At 33.5% G+C, this 22,155-nt stretch overlaps 1 protein-coding gene across 1 annotated transcript in view; it reads left to right on the top strand.

Annotated features, from left to right (window-relative positions):
- Positions 1-22,155, top strand: part of garz (Sec7 domain-containing protein garz) — a 405,451-nt gene that overhangs the window by 9,290 nt on the left and 374,006 nt on the right. Inside the window, exon 3 of the mRNA XM_090404320.1 lies at positions 9,549-9,747. Coding sequence (XP_090260446.1) covers positions 9,549-9,747 — 199 coding nt within the window. The remainder of the gene's footprint in view (positions 1-9,548; positions 9,748-22,155) is intronic.

Raw genomic sequence — 22,155 nt, 5'->3', positions numbered from 1 at the left:
TTTTATTCTGGGACTTTTTAAAACAAAATCTGATTTCATGAAGTATTTTCCTTTAAGTTTCTCTTTTCTAAGGAAAATTAATTTTTTCTTTAAGCACAGGAATCAATTTTGGAACAGTTGGCACTCTTTTCTCGACTACGTAAAATTCGTGAATAGTTCTTCGTATAATGTCTACATCAAAATCATTCAAAGCTACGGTTTCGATGATTTTCTTTCTCTGGCGCTTTTTTTTAGGAGATTTAAATTTTGGCTTACCTTCACCTTTTGATTCCCTGCGAATTCTTTTAACAGTCGACCCCGATATGCCTGCAATTGCACTTGCACATTTTATGACTTGAGAAAGGGGATCAAGGAGACGGCCTTCTGACGATTCTTTTTCGCAGAATGTCAGCACATTTTTCAATATTCTTTTGCAAGAGCTACTGAAACGTTTAACAACTGAACTTGTTGACTGTACTGGATCCATCATACAAATTAATAATAAAAAAATAATGCAAAAAAGCGACAACAAAAATCAAGCTAATACTAGTACAGTGACAGACAAGAAAGCATGTGATTTCGCATGTTGGCGACCAATTCGTACATCCTTCATTTCTTTCTCCCCTTCAGCATGAATCAACTATTCTTGGAAAAATGCCAAGGAGAGACCTACAAACAGTGGGCATACAATAGTACATCTTGCTTTCCAGCATTAATTTAACTTTTACCAAACATGCTGTATAGGTTTTGTATTGGGACTCTGCTGTTAGCCAGTCTTTCACACCTGTTCCCTCAGACTGTTGTCACAGCCCTTGCAATATGAAATGGTTCGTTATCATGTTGATGCTCAGCTAAGTCATTTTCATGAATACCAAACATTATCACATAATGTTTGGTATTCATTTCCTGCTACAAGAGATCCTAATCCAAACCAGGAGAAGTACATTTGCACAACTGCCATGATTCTTATAAGATGGTTTAGTACAATTTCATAAATAGCATTCTGCTGGTAGTTTACCATGCATAAACACATCTGATTTGAAGTATCTTTATTTAGCACTGCACATAACAGGTTTTCAGTTGGCTGCTGTCTGCTTATTACCCAAGTCCAGCCCAAGAATTGATTGGAATGATATGTGGATTGTACATAAGTCCTTCCATTGAAATCAGGTTGTGATGTTTCATCATTAACATCAAATTCCTGACATGTATAATTAAGGGATGTACAGGACATGATAGTACTACATGAATATTGTAGTACTATCATATCAAATGAAAAACATCATTACTAACTTCAACATTACATGACTTACATTTTTCAGGAAATGACAACATATACTAAAATATTAAAAACTTTAATCAATACCTTCCAGTATTTCAGCAATGTTACATTGCCATCTTTTGGGAACATAAAACCATGATATGTGCACACATGCACTAACAAAGAGCAAATAAGGCTGAAGAAGGCAACTAGCATTGGTCCTAAAGGTGCCACCTAGAGTCCTAAAGGTGCCCCCTAGCAGGCTAAATTAGGTTGTCTTGGCTGTTGGGCTGATGTTCTTAGGATGTAATCTTCCCAAATTTGGGGCAGTCTCATGCACCCAAAGTTTTTTTAGAGCTGAGGCTGATTCCAGGAATAATCTTTCATATTTGCTACGGTGTAGTAAGGTGGCTTTCTTCCAGTGTATTTTGTGGCGTGTGTCCATAGCATGGTCAGCAAGTCCTGAGTGGCTGTATTGGTGGAAATGGATATAGTCCTTATGTTCAGATATCCTGATATTAGCTGTCCTGCCTGTTTGGCTGTAGTAGGACAGTTTACAACTACAAAGGACCTGGTATACTCTAGGTAGGTCTAGGGGAAGTGGCTGGTCTTTGGTGGAGCAGATAAGAGATGCCAGTTTTTTTATATGGTTTGTAACAGGTAGTCAGGTCATTTTTTTTTTAGGATTTTTGTTAGCTTTTCAGATGTGCCCTGGATATAAGGAATGGTGATAGATTTAATGTAATCTCTGTTATGAAGGGAGGAAGAGGGGTATGAACAGATTATGAGGAATATGAACAGATTAATTTAGCCCTGTTATATAGGGTTTTTACAATCCCATATTGTTGTGAGGGAGAGGGTATGATTGCTGGTGAATGTATCTACCTGTATGGGTTGGTTTTCTGTAAACAGAGAAAGCCAGGGATCCATCAGGCTGGCATGTAATCAGAGTGTCTAGAAAAGGGAGACTGTTGTTGTTTTCCTTTCCAAGGTGAACTGGATTCTGGAGTGGTGATTTGTTTAAGTGTGTTAAAAAGTTGTAGAGTGTATCTCAGCCATGTGGCCAAATAGCGAACACATCATCCACGTAGCATAGCCAGACAGTGGGTTTTTCTAGTTTAAGAAAAAGCCTTAAACTCTGGTTTCTCCGAGTTTAAGGCTTTTTCTTCAAAAGTCTCCATAAAGAAGTTTTTCAAGGGTGGAGAGCCCATGGCTGTCTCCTCTATCTGTTTGTAGAATTTTCCTTGCCAAACAAAATAGCCTGAGTTCATGGTGAACTGAAATAGGGCTGAGATATCAGGAGGATATTTGGCTTGGTTGAGATCCAAGGTATCTTTGAGTGGGACATTTGTGAATAAGGCGAGACATCAAAACTGACCATTATGTCAGAGTGAGAGGGTTTCTATACTGGTTTTAAAGTGGGCTGAGTTTTTTATGCATGGTAGTGTGTTGCCAGTATAATGTGTGAGCACTTTGGCTAAATGTTTGGCTAATTTGTATGTGGCAGAATCAATGCCTTCCACAATGGAACGTAATGACACATTCTGCTTATGGATTTTTGGTAGTCTGTATATTCGGGGAGGGGGGGGGGTCTAGAGTTGAAAGGTTTTAGTCTGCTAGTCACTTCCACAGGCCAAGAAGTAACCTACTATGGCCAAACAGGCAGGACAGCTAATATCAGGATATCCAAACACAAAGACTACATCCCGTTTCACCAGTACAGCCACTCAGGACTTGCTGACCATGCAGTAGATACCCACCACAGAATACACTGGAAGAAATCCACTTTACCATACCGTAGAAAATATAAATAAGAAAGATTATTCCTGGAATCAGCCTCAGCTCTAAAAAAACTTCCTAAACCTCAACAAATTTGAGTGCATAAGACTGCTCCAAATTTGGGAAGCTTGCATATCCTAAGCCCAACAGCCAAGACAACCCAATTTAGCCCGCTAGAGGGCATCTTTAAGACTCTAGGACCAGTACCGGTTACCTTCTTCAGCCTCATTTGCTTGTTGTTAGTGCCTCCATGCACATATCATAGTTTTATGTTCCAAGAAGATGACACTGTAACATTGCCAAAATATTGGAAGGTATTAATTATAGTTTTTTAATTAATATTTTAGTATGCATTGTCATTTCCTGAAAAATTTAAAGTCATGAATAACCCAACATATAAGTTTATCTACAAGAATTCAACACTACAATTTTTTTAAATTACAGCTTTAACTACAATTTTCCTCCAAATCAATCTGTTACCTGCCAAGACTCCAACATTATCAGATCTCATATTTCTGTCTTCTAAGGCACTTTTTACTGTATCAATCCAGCTACATCTTAGTCTTCTTCTGGGTCATTTACCTGCCAACGAGAACACTTGTTTTGCTAATCTTTCCTCTCCCATTCTTTTTAAGTTGCCACACCACCTGAGATTAACTCTGCTAACACATTAATGGATGTTAACAATGTCAAGTTCTTTCCTAATATTCTCATTTTTAATATGACACCACTGATGCCATATGTCCCTAATCTTTCTCAGGACTCTCATATCTGTGGTCTCTAGTCTTTGGTCAAGAGTTTTATTTCTAACTCAGCTCTCAGATCCACAAGTTAAAATTGGTTTGACCTCTGTCTTGTATTCAGCTAATTTAGTGTTTTGATATCAATTTATTAAGTTGACTTCCTACCATCCTGTCTTTGTTGATTCTGTTGTCTATTTCCATATTTAATTTACCATCTTCACTAAAAATTGAAAATGTTTTACTTGTTCTATAAGTTCTCCATTCACAATGCAGTTGATATTTTCAATGCTTCTGCCTATTTTCTTTGTCTTGTTGTTCCTGACTTTCATACCAACTCAATTCAACAATAATGCAATTTAGTCTGGGATTCTTTCAGACTTGTACCAGATTTATTTAAAAGTATAACATCTGCATAAAGTAAAAAGCTGAGATCAACATCTTCAATTTTGATATCAGGTTTAATACCACTTTCCTTCATAATGTTTTATGTAATATTTTAGCTCAAGCTTATACAAGTGTAAATATCCTAAATTCATAGTTGAGAAAATCTGCAAATGCATTACAGGAGGATCAAACAACCTTTTTAAACCTCTTCTACCTTTCCCTCTCATTTTATATGATCTACTTGACTGTTTCTTGGTTTTAATTTTCACCATTATTTTATGAATGTTATTATTTCAGCTTCCATTAAAAGACGTAATCTATCAAGAGTAGGTAACAGTATTCATTCTAATTACTTTAAAGATGTTCTTTGCCACATGCATAAATTCATCATGCTCAATCACATATCCATCTTTTAATGATGTTTGCCACAGTTGACCTTGGGTTTCCAGTATTGTACCTAAATAAGTCATTTAGCATGCATTCCATTGTTTTGATTTCTTGCTGTACTATGTCATATGTCACCGGTATGCAGTATTTGATTAAAAAAAAAAAAAGATTGTGGAATAATTTTTGTAGTATAATGGACACACACATATATATATATATATATATATATATATATATAATGGACACATATATATATATAAAAATGAATTTTTAACTTGGGGATATTGTATATTAGGATAACCAAGTAATTTTATAAGCTTGGTTATTTTTATTCCTAATCCCAAGTAAGCAAACAGTTAAGTTTGCGCCTGAAACGTAGTTCAAGTCTAAAGATGGTACAACACGAGGGCAACTCATTGTAAAGGTGGGTAAAACTCTGATCACTCTTCTTAGTATTTCCCATAATGTAAAGCACATCTCACTAAAAGATGTATACTGCAATACATTATGGGTGGGGTCACTACCCAGACCAGTTTCAACCTTTTTTGAGGTCTCCTCAGCGAGTAGCTAGACCCTAAATACCAAGGTTTTAGTAATACAGAGCCTTATCAACTTTACCTATACAAGTTGCTACTAGGTGTTTTTATTTTTAATGAAAATCTCTGGAGGAGATATAGATGAAAATGAATTTTTAACTTGGGGATATTGTATATTAGGATAACCAAGTAATTTTATAAGCTTGGTTATCTTGGTATTACTAAAACCCTGGCATTTAGGGTCTAGCTACTCACTGAGGAGACCTCAAAAAAGGTTGAAACCGGTCTGGGTAGTGACCCCACCCATAATGTATTGCAGTATACATCTTTTAGTGAGATGTGCTTTACATTATGGGAAATACTAAGAATAGTGATCAGAGCTTTACCCACCTTTACAATGAGTTGCCCTGGTGTTGTACCATCTTTAGACTTGAACTATGTTTCAAGCGCAAACTTAACTGTTTGCTTACTTGGGATTAGGAGTAAAAATAACCAAGCTTATAAAATTACTTGGTTATCCTAATATATGTGTGTGTATGTATGTATGTGTGTATATATATATATAAGTTTTATTTGGTTATCCTAAAATTACTTGGTTATCCTAATATGTGTGTGTGTGTATATATATATATATATATATATATGGACATCAGTCTCTCTAACCACAATATATAATATTGTGGTTAGAAGGTAGCTGTTGCTTTAAGGTAGTTTATAAGGTAGCTGTTGCTTTCCTGCAGCCATCATATCATGAGAGAAAAATCAATGTTACATTAATATAATTTAGTGAAAACTGCAAACACCCTATAGTCTTTCTATAGAGGTGTTTTGCATTTATATTTCTATAAAAGAATAGCATAATATAAAATTGCAAGTTTGAGATATACTAGATTTAATATTGTGGTAACAAGTTTTATTTGTTTTAATATCTGTACTTGCAATTCTAACACAGAAAGATTTAATCAGTAATGTATATACTCTTAGCCCCTCCTCCATGGTACCAATGGAAAATAGCTTTACAACCTTTTTTAAGTGTGATTCACATAAGATTAAATTTAACAAGTAGATAGTATTCATATGTTTGTATTATTCTTCTATAATTTGGAATGCATTATCAGAAGGTCAGATACAGGTAATTGAATAGTTCTCATTGTGCCTTTTCATAACTAGGGAAATAAAACTGAATTGATGTGAAAATTAAACAGTAATTTTCCTATGAAGTGTTCCTAGAAAGATAAGCAAGTATGCTTGGAATATACAGACATATGAAAAGATATGCATGAATATAATTATGATTCCATAATCAAGGATACAAGCATACTTGAGAAAAAAGTAAGAAAAATCATGATGGCTTTAGTTTTCGTAATGTGGTTAATGGAATGAAAAGCACTATAGAAAAATTAATAATTTAGTAATGAGTCACATATTTTGTTACAGAGATATTATCAGGGCAGAGCATAAGCTCTAATATTCATTGTTTCCCATATTTAAAGTTACATACATCAATATTTATTAAAATACAAGACAGAAGAAAATGCAAGCAGCAGCAATGCAGCATCTATGTGAAAGGGAGTGAATTGATTTGCAAGTTGTATAGAGTTAATAGTTGTTTGGAACTGTTGTAATATTTTTATGCCAAGAGAAAGTAGAAGTTACAGTTATCCTAAGAAAAATTTTTGAGTTGCCCAGAGATTTGTATCAGAAGAAATTTTTTTTTTTGTGAGAAATAAGATAGGTTTGAGTGTTAACAAGATCTATTAAAGTAAATCAAGAGTGATTAAGATTACCTGGTTTTCTAGTAGACGTGAACAATTTTTGTGAGATATTTGATGACAGTAAGTGTCTGCTACTCCATCTGTGGAATCAGTACATTTGGAAAAGAATAGCTAGTTGGAGTAGTGAACAATCACGAAATTCCAAAAAAAAAAAAAAAAATCTTGAGATATTTGGTGATGGATGTTTCTGCTTCTGTCTGCTGAATTGGAGCATGTAGTTAAGGATTCAGTTGATGTGTAAATATTAAAATATCCAAATTAGGAAAGATGGTCTGGAGAAAATAAATTTAAAAAGAAAGAAAAATAAAAAAGATTAAAATGTATGGCAACATTAGGAAAGTGATAGAAATAATAAACAAACCATAGAATGAGGCAGAGAATTTTTTAATCTAAATAAAATCACAAAAAGAGAAGATAGTAACTTCATCTCAGACAAAATAGAAAGAACATAAGCAAATGCTGCTATTGAACAGAAAAAGTCAGAGGATATACTCGTAATTGGAAAACATGAGATGAATAGTGATTATAAAGTTGAAATTTGAGTTTTTGTTAGGAAAAGTTGACATGGTTTGGTTGAACAGAAAGGTGAACACCACCGAGGTTGGAGCTGAGGCCACATATACTGTATATTTGGGAAGCGGCTTTGCTTTGGATGGTTTGCCTTTTTCTTCATGAAATCTATTTTTCCTTTCTTGACTTTTTTATGGTTGTTTAAGGTATGTTTAAATTGGAAAGGACATGAACGATATAGTATTATATTCTTTGCTTATATACATGGAGAATTTCAACCAACTCTTCTGAAAATTTGGTTTCAGTAGTGCACTCCACTTACTATTGTTCATATTTACTGTCTCTGGGCACACTTGAGTTTATCTGGAAACCTCCTCTTCATTAAGTTAAGTCAAATATACTAGTGGACTCTGTTTTTGAGAGAAACTTGTGACATGAAATTAAGTCAACACGTTAGCACAAGAAGAATATTTAATATATTGCCTGATATTTCAGTTTGAAAATAACAAACTATCATCAGTGGCTTGACAGGAAACAGTCTTTTACAAGGTAGAATACAAACAATTGATCATTCAAATTTAGAACAAGCCGTATGATGTTACATTGCTAATCATGATATCATTTCACTGAAGAAATGATAAAAAACTTTTACCAGTCAAATTGCACATTAATATGTCTATGGGGATCACGTAAGAGTCAAAGCTAGATGACCAAGAGGAGATTTCCACATTGTTTTTTAAGGAAATGTAGAGAACTGATTGGAGCTTCTGACCTAATTTTGCTACCACAAATGGTCCAGTTGAAACCAAAATTAAAATTATTCAGCAAATTTTAATAGAGATCCTAAATACTAAATTTCATCACTAAATTCTATCCAGCCAGTGTGGAATTGTCAATGTCAGTTCAAATCATTTTGTCAAATTTTGCTAATAAAATGTTCTAATTGAAGCAAAAATTGCATTAATGAACTTTGTGTGTGGGTTTGCACTTGAGTGCATGCATGTCCTGATGGTGAGTTCTAAATTTTATCCTTGTAAATTATTCAGTTAAAATAAAAATTGGAATGGCTGGACATTTTTTTTGTATGGTATTCCAAGTGCTAAATTTAGTAAAATTCCATCCAGAGCTAGAATAACTTGCATACATACAGACAACTTTTATAGGTGATTACCCATTTTACAAAATGCACCTGAAGTTGGTTGGAAAAATATCAAGTGGAAAATCAAGAAATAGATCAGTTTATGTAGTTAACTGTTCTTTAGAAGATCAAAGTGTAAGAACTAATAAAACATAGATCAGTTTGGAAGTCAGTTGTTCATAGGAAACCAGTAATGAAATTTGAATTGTGTTTGACTATCATAAGAACAATTAAAATAAGAACAGCTAGAGATTGAACGATGGCATCATCACTTTTTGATGATGCCGTCATCATCAAAAATTGATGATGTGATGACGACGACAATAAATGTCAACTTCATGGGTAGGATTGATTATTTATATATATAAAGTAAAAGTGTTTACAATTGTTACCCATCCCAAATTGTTTTTGCTTTTTTTTTTTTAATATAATTATAATTGAAAAATTTCCATGATTATATTTTGTCACCAGTAGTAATATGCAATTAATATTAATAGAGCTATAATTTGTTTGCTTTTTATTATTTATGTTTACTAGGGCATGACTTCAGGAAATGAGCATGAATGTGTGTAAAGTTTTGCTTTCAATCTGGTTCTACACATAGTTCTGGCTTTCATGCTTTGTTTTTCTTCTAACATTTATCTAGTTATTCTCATCCATCTAGTTCTAATCTTTAACTCACTATATTTTCATTTATTGATTTTTTTTTTTTTTTATAATATAATCAGATATAATCACAATGTTTGTGATTATAATAAAAGATACCTGACTTATCAGATATTTTTTGCTCTAGAGATCTAACTTGGCTCTTTTATGTCGCTTTTGATCTCATATAATCAAGATGCCCATATCACATCAGTTTCAGAAATATTATCCCATACTGGGAATTCAAATTCACAGTCTGTTACTAATGAAGTGGAGGCTTTATGAAATTGGTCAAGGCAAGTTGAAAAGTTATCACTTTTCTATTGTGAAAGAGCTGATAGTGTGTGTTTTATGTGGAGCTTTCATTTTTATAAAATGAGTTAAAAATTGATATTGTGATTTATTTTGCAGGAAGAAGATCAAGATACTCTGCTTCACAATTTTTCCAACTTAAAGGAAGTTTTAAATCATGTGAGTGATCTTTCAGATCTTGAGCCAACGGAATATTTGTCACCTTTTCTTGATGTTATCCGATCAGAAAACACCACGGGTCCAGTTACTGGGTTGGCTTTATCAGCTGTCAACAAGTTCCTTTCATATGGTTTAGTTGGTATGTTATTTTATTTTTTCCCATTTTCATAAATTCAACTAAGGAAACGGATGAATTATATAGGAGTATAAAAGGAAACCACTTTAGGAAACTCTTCAGCATTTTAACTAACTCACTTTATTTAAGTATAGGTTAGATATCTTAATTTGTTTCTGTTAGAGTTAACAGTGATTTCATTAGTAGTAAAAAACAGCTAGGTATTAAAATGGTGAAAAAAGCATTATTCTCTTTTAATTTCATAATTAGTACATAATTCTAAAAGAATCTTGAAGGAAAAAAATTGGTATTGGGGTTTTTTACTTTATCTTTATAAATTTTTTTTTTATACTAATCTTAGATGTGAAATATTGTTAAACTTATTGAATTTCAGTACTGTGGTAACTTTTGAGAAGAGGAAATGTGTTAATTTGAATGTTTAGATTGTCATTTTTAGGTAAAACATAAATGAAGGTTGTTCTGTAGACTGTAAATGGAGATTACAAAAGCAAGACTTCAAGCCTCCTATAAACAGAGTGGGGGTATTGTATCCTAGTATGAAAATCATTTCCTACTTCAAAACTGTCACAAACACTGTAGCAGTCTGTCACTCTGCCAGTTTGTTTTGTGGATGGAAAAACCTGAGTTTCTGGAATAATAAGCCTTGCCACCTTTATCTAACACTGGCTGACTCAGCTGAAACTGAAAAGGTCTGGGAAATGCACCTTATATTTTTTTTAATGTATCTTATGAGATTTTGATTGGTCTTCACAACCAAATAGCACACTTCTCTATAGTACTATAAGAGATGTTTGGCATCAGGAGTAGATAATATTCAACTTGAAATATGTAAATAATGAGATATAAAGATTTTATAAGTGGTATAATCCAGTAGGCTTGATTAAGTGGTCAAATCCCATATAATTGGTGTATTAGATAATTGAGCTATCATTATTCATTGACAAAGGCAAATTTTTTGTTAAAAATGAGTGTTTTATGCCAAATTTTAGGGATCTGGCAATTTAGGGCCTTATTTAGAGATTTTTACATTGACATTATGTCAATGCTTTCATTGCACATAACTTTTGCTGACTGAAGTTTTATTTTTATGAAGTTTACAAGTTCTCCTAAGTAGTTAGGGGAACTTAAAACTAATGGTCTGTCCAAGTATCATGAGCCCTCAAGTAGTTTGCCGATTTGGTTAACCAAGTGGATCGTCTTTGCCCTCCAACCTACAGGCTATTAAGTTCAAATATTATGGATGTTTGTGAATGTCTTAAGGTGATAGATAGTTTTCATTATCTGATGTGAGATTAGCACTCTGCTAATTGGAGATCTAAAGTGGCTTGTAAAAGCAGTATTTTTGATGTTTGAGGAGTATGAAATTTCATGGAAAAAGTACTCTTTTTCATGGTATGAAAAAGAGTAGTTTGCTATATACAGTTAACTAGTAGTTTTGTTTTACAAATTTTAAGATATGCAAGGTGTGGCAATAACATTCCTAGAATGACTTTTAATCTTTGGTAGTGGGTTGCCCAGCATTATGATCTAATATAGATCATAATGGGTTCCAAATCTCTGCTTATATCAAAGCAATTTTAGTGGGTAGCTGATTTTCATTATTTGCTGTGAGACCACCATCCTACTTACCAGAATCCTGAAAGAATTCTGTTTGGTCTGTAGACTAAGATTCCTCAGTTATTTAACTCTTAGCCTATCCATGGTAACAGTTATGTTCTAGGCTACCAGTCCTAGAACATAACACCAGAGGACTGAGAGAGTCCTCTGGTGCTCATTATAACCATTACTCACTATATCAGTGATGATTAAATCTACTTCCTATTTTTTTAAGTTCTCAATAACTCGATAAAAGAATAGATAAGAAAAGATTGCTTACATATGGCATTAATTTGCCATATGTGGCAAATTGTGACCTTTTGTGTATGTTTGGTCAGATAAAAAAAAAAAAAAAGATGAAAGTATTTTCTCTCTTCTCTTCTCTTCTTCTCTTCTGTCTAAGACGGGTTGAGTCTTCTCTTGAGCAGGATCTTCCAGTCTTCTCTATTCCTTGCTGTTCGAAAAAGTTCCTTATATGTTCTGCATCCCAAGATGTTCTTTATTAATTTCAGCCAGGTAATTCTTGGTCTTCCGGGTCTTCTTTTTTCAGTTGGAAAAGTATTGATTAGGACATTAGGAAGTCTGTCTGCGTCCATGTGTACAGTGTGTCCAAACCATCTCAGTTGTTGTTTTCTAATTTTTTCTATTATTGTCTTTTTATACAATAGTTCTTGTCTGACTGTGATGTTTGTTTTCTTTTCTATCCAACTTGTTCTATTTATTTTTCTTAAGCATTTCATTTCAAATGCCAGCAGTTTTTTCTCCTCTCTGTTTTTTAACTGTCTGCGCTTCTGCTTCATAGATGACTGCTGGTATAATTATTGCTTCATATAATTTGATTTTGGCTTGCTTAGATATCTTGTTTGTTTTCCAGATTTTCTGTAATTTTCCCATGGTGGTCCATCCTATCGCTATTCTGTGTTTGATTGTTTTGAGTTCATCTATTGTTTCTGTTAGTTTTGATCCAAGGTATATGTTGATGTTGTATTAGATGAAAGATGAAAGTATTAGTATTACTAATACTAAAGTATTAGTATAGAAAGTATTAGTAATATAAGAAATGTATTAGATGAAAGATATACAAGATGTTGTATTAGATGAAAGTATTAGAGAAAAAAATAATATAATTACATACCTAGATATTATTTGTATGAATATGCTTGTGTAAACTACAATATGCTTAATATTAAACACAATTTATTTTTCTATCATTTTAAAACAATTAAAAACAGTGCTAATGAATAATAATCTTGATTTCCAGCCAACTATCGTTGCATACAAAATTGTCGCATCCAAGATGTTTAGCAATAGTTCGTCGATGTTTGTAAGGTCATACTTTCTAAATTTTTTGGTTTTGGTTATATTTTTTTACATATTTTTGACATGAAAACATCCTTATTCTTCTGCAATGTCGACACTATAATAAATTTAGTTTAATCTAATTTAGTTAAATAAATTTAGACTACAATAAATTTAGTTTAATCCTTTATCCAAGTGTAAGCAAACAAAGTTTGCACCTGAAGTATCTTCAGGACTGGGGTAACTCGTGGCAAAGGTGGACTGATTAGTACCCCATAATGAAAAGCACATCTTGCAGATATGTATAATGCTATGCATTATAGGAAGGGTCACTACCCAGACTGGTTTCGACCTTTATTGAAGTCTCTTCAGTGGGAGCCAGACCCAGGGGTGATACCAAGGTTGAAGCAATGCAGAAGTCATATTTCCATATATGAGTTGCCAAAAGGTGTCACACCTTATGATTAAATTACTCTGGATTAGAGAAGGATGTTGGAAGTTTTTTCACTTGGTTAGACTATAAATTATATATTTAGTTTAATCCTTTATCCAAGTGTAAGCAAACAAAGTTTGCACCTGAAGTATCTTCAAAACTTAGAATATTGGGAAATTACTCCTGAAGATACTTCAGGCGCAAACTTTGCTTACTTACACTTGGATAAAGGGTTAAACTAAATTTATTATAGAATAATTTTGACTTTTTTGCTAACCATAGACATGTTTCCAATGGAAGGGTTCATTTTTAAATGACTTTACAGTCATGACAGTGTTTGGGTAAAGTGAGGGAAGAGAACTAGAGGTTATACACTGGAAAACTTGGGTATTCCAAGAACTGCCTGAGCAATTAAGAATGTTTGCATATTTACTGAATTATGCTTGGCCAAAATTTGTATGGTATATCTTTATACCATACAAATCTTTACACCATTATAATAGTACACGTGTTATAAAAGTGAGCAGATGGGAATATGTGTAAATTAAAATCATTATGTTTTTTTGCTCATTACAGCCATGACTTGTTATTTCCATGGTTGTTATATAAAGTTAAACTGTAGTTGTGTTAATAATGGGAGAGTGGTTCTCTTCTCATTTAAAAAAAAAAAAAGATGATTGTTGGTTAGAACACTAAATTAGTGACAGACTTCATGGAAAGTTAGGCAGAAACTTAAACGAAACTATAATGAGTTTATCAGTGGTTTATGGGATGCAACAATACAAAGGCAAGTTGTTTTGACTGTTGGCAGTTTGAAGAGGATTTGGATGTGTAAAAGATGGAACACTCAGAACCAGTGAAAACTCAGAAAGCATATGGAATTTGATTTGGCCAATGTGGGTGTTTAAGCACATAAGTGAGGTAGAGCAATTAAATATGCCGAGACACAGTAGACAGAGACACAGAGAGATAATATTTATACTCTTTTTTGGAAGTAAAGAAATATACTACAGGCCATACCGCTTCCGAAGGTAGCGGGATATTAGTTTGCTGTTACTATGGCAACAGTGAAGTGTGTCGCATTTGCAACTAAGCACATGCGTAGAAAATCCCCTAAAAGCTGTCATTGCCTGAATCACACCATTCTATGTATAACATTACATTATGATTGCTAATATGAAATTGCACCACCAAGATGACTCTATATGACTATGTGCCTTTGGATTTTCTGGAATTAACTGATAGGCTGTAACAATGTAGATGTCATATAGTTTATTATAATAAACTGGCTTAAGATAAGCAGTGATTGCTTAAGCTATGAAGTGACCTTCACTTGTCACAATGCACATTTCCAAACATGACATATTTTATTACAATAATATATACATAAACACACTTATCCCTTTACAAAACGAAGGTTCTTTAACAACTGGTAAGGTTGTTGAAATGTGAGAGAGAGATCTTCATCATTGTTTACAGCAGTCATTACCTTATGTATCATAGGAATTTCGTTCTTTTGGAAGCAACTGTGCACTTTCTGATGAATTGCTGACATCGTAAAGCCATCGTATTTCATTGAACATGTGCGCTAGGTCTCTTCTTCCCCACCTTACGCAGTTGTCTGGTCATGGTCAGTTTCTGCTTCATGCAGTATACTGCCATCCTGCTTACACCTGTCAGTTCTGCTGTTTGCTTCACGATATTGCCTGCTGTCTCATCAGGATTTCTCATCCGTAAACAAGCATAAACGTTTAGTATGATGCATTTTTCAGAGGTTTGCCTTTGGGATGCATTACTAATTTAGGACTACCGCAAATGGGAATACAAGAGCCAACATCACCAGTTATCTCCATCATGTTTAAGGTAAAGTAAAGTCGGTTGTTGGAGACCATGTGATAGATAATTGCATTTTCCAAAAATAAGTTCCCTGTAACAATTTTATGGTATGAAACATATAATTCTAGCATCGGCACGTAAGGAAGTAGTAAAATAATTATATACAAAGTACCACATGATGTGATAATGTAAAAAATTTAAGGAACTGTTTTATGCAGCGTAAGCCTATAGTATAAATGGTAAGAAAAGCCAGAAATGTAGCTTATTCTGCTACTTCCAAGATAACCTGAAAAAGAGTGTAGTTTATTTAATGGTTTTAATTCACAACATGAGAATAGTAAGAAAATAATTAATATTTATTTACTTTTTTGCTGATATTTTGCTGGAATTATACCTAGCATCCTCAGAGCACACAAACAGTTTGTCACAGTAGGCACACAGCAACAGTTAGTTAATAGTGGGAACAGTTTAAAATTGTAAGAGCAATGCATGGAAACAAAGTCCTAATTGATGCCATCTATTGTTTAATAAAGAGAGAGTTAACTAGTATTAATTTGATCTTAAAATGACTCTCCCTGATTTTTGGCATATCGATACGTCCATTCTTGTTGAAATTCGGGAAATGCTTTAAAGCTGCTGCTAATTTCAAAAACAGTCTTTCTGACATTATCATGACTTATGTGTAACACTTTTATTTTTCTCCATCTGATCTTATGTGAAAGGATATCCAAGGCATAATCTGCCAATCTCAACTTGCCATAGCATCAGTGCCAAATGCAGTTTTTATGTTCTCCAAGTCGGATATCAACAGATCTTCCTGTTTGTCCACAGTAAGCCAGGTCACGAGTACAGGCCACTTCTTATACTCCTGGATGTGATAAAGGAGAGAGTTTGTCCTTAGGTATGGGTAAGGTTTGAAATTTAATATATGGTTTAAATGTGCTGAGGAGCTGATATTTATTAAGCACGCTGGATATCTTTTCAGATGTTTATCTTGAATATATGGGATAGTAACAGTTTTGTTGGTCTAGCATATCAGGTGAGGGACATTTAGTATTTTTTTTTTGTATTTTGGGGATTATAGCCATTTGCTAATAAAGTGTGGTGAAGGTAGGTGAGTTCAGTAGTAATTAGCATTATCATCAGAACAAACAGCTCTAGCTTTGTGAATTAGTGTTTTTAGGATGCCATATTGTTGAACTGGAATGTGGTAGAATTACTTGTGCAGATATCTTTTGTTATGTGTAGATTTTCTATAAATAATTCTATAAAAGAAAAAAAATGAACTATTTGGGAGACATATGACTAGTACTTTGAAAGGACAGACAATTAATTGATTCCTTTTCCTTTGGAATGTGAGTTTTAGGGTGTTGGCTATTTAAATGCACTAAAAATGTATCTAATGTGTCTAAACCATGTGGCCTAATGGTAAATATATCATAAGTAGCTTAGCAAAACCAAAAGTATTCTATGTAGTTGTCTAATGGAGGGGGGGGGGGAGAACCTATGGTTGTCCCATCTAGTTGTTTGTATATTTTCCCTTTCCATATTAAATAACCAGCATGTACTGTAAATTTTAATGATTCAAATATGATCATTCAAATCATTAAAATTCAAGGATCTTGGTTAATGCTACATTTAGTGAAAACTGAATAGCTGTATTTGCCATAAGATGCCCCCCTGTTTTGTACACATTTTTTAGGGAAAAAACTTTATCACTGAATATTATAATGAATTTATAGCATTTCAAATATAAAGTAATAAGTAGGTCTACTTTCAACAAATACCTATCCAAGTATTCAGTTCTGCCTCAAGTTCTGGCCATTTTGCAGTTCCACTTCATAGGTTATGTTTACTGTGAGTTGCTTTTTTTTTTTTAGATCCTCTTCCTGATTCCACCAAGTTCTTATCATTTTCTCAGTTGGGGGCGGCCCGAAATGTCTCTCTACAGACCTGTTTCCATGTTCTTTAGCATATTCAATCACACATGTAGCTTGAATGCAATACTGTAACAATGCCGACGTTTTTCAGCCATAATTTGCCAAGAAATTTAGAGAAAATTTAACGGCAGAAATTTATCACAACACCCGTGACAACAATTGGAAAGTTTAAATGCATAGGAAAACAGCTGTGATTGTTGATGACAGAGCATATGCATCCACTGAACTCTACGTAACCGGAATGCTCTCGCACACCGCAAGGAAGACATCGTAAGTCGGAACAGAGAAAATTTCCAGAAATGAAAATAATAAAAAACAGAGTATCGGCGTATAAGACACACCCTGTTTTTCAGACCTATTTTCAAAGAAAAAAATGCGTCTTATACACCGGCAAATATGGTAATATTGAAACTAAGCATTATGTCTGAACTTTTTAAAATAAGGATTTTTAATATACTTTTAAGTGAACAAAATTAATATTGGGGGAGGCTAGTAATTTAGCCAAAATGTTTAGCAAGTTTGTATGTAGGACTATTTATACTATCAACTATTGGGCTTAGGGTAATATGTTGTTAGTGAGTTTTTGGCACTCTGTATATTCTAGGTGGCTTTACATGAAAAGGCTTGAATTTGTTAACAGTTTTTTTAGTACTGTAAATTTAAATTATTCAAATTTGCAGTACATGCTGGTTATTTGAATAATTCAAATATGTCTGGTGTGGGAATGTGACTAATAAATCAAGGGTCTTGGTTAGAAGTAGGTTAAGTTAGAATATTATGAAAGACCTTGACATTGTTAACATCAGGAATGTGTTTGCAGAGCTAATTTCAGGTGATATGGTCACCTAAACAGAATGGGAGAGGAAAGATTAGCAAAACAAGTGTTTTTTTCCCCTAGGATGGCAGGAAAAACATCCAGAGAAAGACGAGATCTAGATGGTCTGATACAGTAAAAAGTGCCTTAGAAGAGATAAATATATGATCTGATAGTATTGGAATGTTGACAGATAACAAGTTAATTTGGAGGATATTTTCAAAAGGAAGTTAGTAACGATGTGGTCTTTTTTTTTTTTTTTTTAGTACTATTATAATATTCTGTATACACTCTGAGGGTATATGTCAAGAATTTGATGATGATGTAGATCTTGGTTAAAGGTACCTTAGTAATTAAAGGTAGTGTGCTTAATTTCCTAATTTTAAAAGTTTTAATATTTTTCTTCAATGCACAGAACAATGGCAGGCGATTTTGATGTACGATTATCTTTGCTGCAGCATGTGTGAAATGTATGACCTTTTGCAGAATGAGAGATTTATGGAAGAAGAACAGAATTGGAGAACATGTTTGTCATAAGTGTTTCATGACCAAATGCCAGAACTGTGAAGAGAGTAAGACGAATGATAATTAATAATGACAACACAAGAATTCTTCTTACAAGAAGGATAATGATGAGTGGAAAGACAAAATGTGTGATAATGTGATTGGCATAGTTATCATTATTACAAGTGGTATGAGTGACTCTATGAATGACATGGTGTAAAATTAAGAGAATAACAAAATAGTAATGGAAAAGATAGCACACTTATGTGGTTCTCCCCAATACAATGGAAAAAAGCAATTGTGATTCCTATCTTTAAAAAAGGTAATAGAGATGACCCTAAAAACTATAGAGGTATCAGTATACTAAATTCCTGTTACAAAATATATAGCAGAATCTTAAATAGCAAACTAATGAAATATTCCGAAAACTTTATTTTAGAAGCACAGAATGGATTTAGAAAAGGAAGATCATGTATAGACCAGGCCTTTTGCCTAAAATTAATAATAGAGAAAAGAAGAGAATACAATGTAGAAACACATATTGCATTTATTGACTTTGAAAAAGCATTTGACAAAGTTAAAAGAAACATATTATTTAACATATTAAAAGAAAGACAAATACCAAATAATATCCTAAAAGCTATCACAAGTATATATGAAAATAATCAAATACAAATAAGATTAAATCACGAGCTATCATATACGAGAGAGATAAACCAAGGGATCCGACAGGGATGTCCCCTCTCAGCAACTCTTTTTAATATCTACTTAAATGAAATAATAATAAAATGGAATAAAAATTTACATCAAGGAATTAAACTTTCTCCAACATTAAACTTAAACACTCTCCTCTTTGCCAACAACCAAATGATAATTACAAATTCTGAAGATAAACTACAGAAAGCTATTTTAGATCTAAATGAGATATCCAAAGATTATGGTATGATAATATCAACAGAAAAATCAAAAACTATGGCCTTTAAAGGACAAGATCCAGAAAGAACTAAAATAGTAATAGATAACAAGATCTTAGAACAGATGAATTCATTTAACTACCTAGGATGTACGATCACATATGAAAATGAAAAAGATATAAACGTAAAAATTGCAAAATATTTAAAAATAACAGGTGTAATTAACTCTATATTTAAACCAAACCTAGTTCAAAAACAAACCAGGCTAAAAGTATACAATACATTAGCCTTACCGGTCTTAATGTATGGAAGCGAAATCTGGACAATAAAACAAAAAGAAAAACAAAGATTAACAACAGCAGAAATGAAGTTTATGAGAAAAACTGCAAAGTATACCCCATTTGATCACAAAAGAAACGAAGACATTATGAAAGAATTAAACCAAGAACCAGTAATAGAAAAAATTAAAAAATATAAACATAAATGGATGGAACACATTTAAAGAATGAAAACAGAAAGATTACCAAAACAAGCCTTAAAATACAAGCCATTAGGAAAAAGAAAACCAGGATGTCCTCTTAAATGATTCAACGATGACTTCTAAGGACGGAACAGGCCATGCTAGGCCTAAATCCTTGATATGCATGATTATGATGATGATGAAAATGTAAGTTTATGCACTTTGGATCGAAAATTGAAAAGGTTGCACACACACACATATCATGTTGATGGTACTGGATTACAGGAAATTTGATGCGGCTGTGGACTTGGGGATAATGGTGGACAATGAGTTGAAGTTCAGAGGGCATATTGCAAAAGTTGGTAAAATAGCTTCAAGGATTACTTGGATGTTGAAAAATACACTAACAAGTAAAGATAGGGAAGTGTATTTTTCAACATCCAAGTAATCCTTGAAGCTATTTTACCAACTTTTTCAGTCATCTAGGTTTATTGGGTATCAGGAGGCTGTAATGAGGATTCAGAGAGAAGTGACCGAGCCATTGACATGCCTGTTAAAAGTATGTGGGTTACAAAGTTTAGTTATTGTTTTTATTTGTTATTGTTTTCATGTGCCCCCCCCCCCCCCCACCCCCCCCAATTTTTCTTCAACTGTCCCTTAGGATTGTTAAGCCTTCCTAATGAGGGATTTTTAAGTATGCATTTTATGACTGTAAATTCGTGTGTATTCATGGGCTGGTTTGCCTGTTCTGAGGGACAAAAAACCTGAGTTTCCGAGGTGTAAAACCCTCTACCTCTGTATGACACCGGCTAACTTAAGTTTAGTCGAAAGGTTCTAGATAAAGATAAAGGTTCTTCTCGTCATGGACAGGAATTGAACCCAGATCTTTCCGACCAATGGGCTTTGTCTATATCAACTGAACTAGAGAGACTCTACAAAGTTTAGTTGATAGGTAGAAAAGAGTGGGACATGATGGAAACTTTGAAGATATTAAAGGAGCTTTATGAAATAAAACTCCTTTAATATCTTAAAGGAAAGTTTTCAATATATGACAAATGGTCAGAGAACTAAGGGTTATTCATAGAAGTTGTATAAGAGTGTGGTTAGTTGGGGTGTGCAGGCTAGATTTTTTTTGCATGGAGAGTGGTGAACGGATTGCCAGAATTAGTTGTGAGTGCCCTGACTGAATGAGTTTAAGGAGAGGTATGATATGTTTTATGTCTATAAACATTAGTGTGGGTCTCCCACGATGAGTCTCTGGACTCCATGGAGATACTGTATAATAATAAAGATGCCTCTTTAGTTTTTTATAATTATTATATTCACAGTTGTCATTTAATTTCATTCTAATTATTTATGTGTACTCTTACCTATGGAAGGTTGTAAACTTTTCATAATTGAGAGTACATTAGCACCCTGTAGGCTGAGATTTTAAAAAAAAATTTATTTTATTATTTTTTGTATTTTTTATTTATTTTTTTAGACATAATCTGGGAACCCTCTCTAGTGACTAGACATGAAACTTTTTTCAAGCCACTTCAGGTCCTCTATCTCCATGTGTTCTGCGACAAATGACTAGTCATTTTGAAAAAACGAGATCGTTGGGAGTTAGACCTTGCAGAGGTCACAAATCAAGGAGCAGGCTATGAATAACAGCAGTGGTTTCTGCAGTGCATGTGCTGTATCACGAGACATGAATGTGCCTTACACAACTATCTGGAAAATTTTATGGAAGATTCTGCATTTCTGCCCATTCAAGATGACCCTAAAATAGGAGTTGTACCTGCAGGACTTTGAAAGTTGACTGACATTTGCTTTAACTTTCCTTGCTTGAGTTTAGTTGGATGGTTGTGGATGATTTTATTGGGAGATGAGGCTCGCTTTCACCTGAATGGAGCTGTGAATAACCACGTTTGCCAGATATGGGCTACACAAAACCCACATGCAACAGTTACGTCGTTGTTTTCTTAAATATTTTACCTCTATTGTTCTCCTTGTGCCTACTGAGATCTGGCTTCTAAACTGACTTTCTGGGACCGTTTCTCTCTTCGAGCTCTGACGAAATTTATTTGTTTATGCTGTGCCAGTCAGAACTCTAGGATATAAATTCTTATCCAAAGAAACTTTCTCAGAATTCAAGTAATACCTTATATAGATTAAGTAGTTAGGTAGATTGAGATCTCAGTATACAGTCATGGTCTTAACAATCTTAAATTCCTCTAAACATAAGTTCAATATTTTCGTGAGTGGTAACATTCAATTTCTTACTCAGACAAACTCAGGTATACATGGGAAAACATATTTATTATTTACCTAAGAACATTACAATTTAAACAACACATATAATCAAGCAAATTGAGGTTAATACTAAAATACAAGTAAAGCAGGGTAATAATAATCAAACAGACTCATGAGAATCTTATGTTCATCTATATCACAAACATGGATGTTGGTATTAAACTAGATTACTGCTACAAATGACCCATGCACATTAAACTTGGTCTAGACAACTTATGAACGTAGACTACCAGTCCAATTCGATTAACATAACATACGAAATTGTCTTAAAAAATCTCTCTCTCTTCTTTTCTAAACTCTGCAGCTCCCTAGACATT

Source organism: Typopeltis vanoorti, chromosome 14 (genome assembly GCF_054136105.1).
Source record: "Typopeltis vanoorti isolate ZY-2024b chromosome 14, IOZ_Tvanoo_1.0, whole genome shotgun sequence".
In the NCBI taxonomy this organism is placed as follows: domain Eukaryota; kingdom Metazoa; phylum Arthropoda; class Arachnida; order Uropygi; family Thelyphonidae; genus Typopeltis; species Typopeltis vanoorti.
Note: the sequence above shows the minus strand (reverse complement) of the source record. Positions and strands in the feature narration are given on the sequence as shown.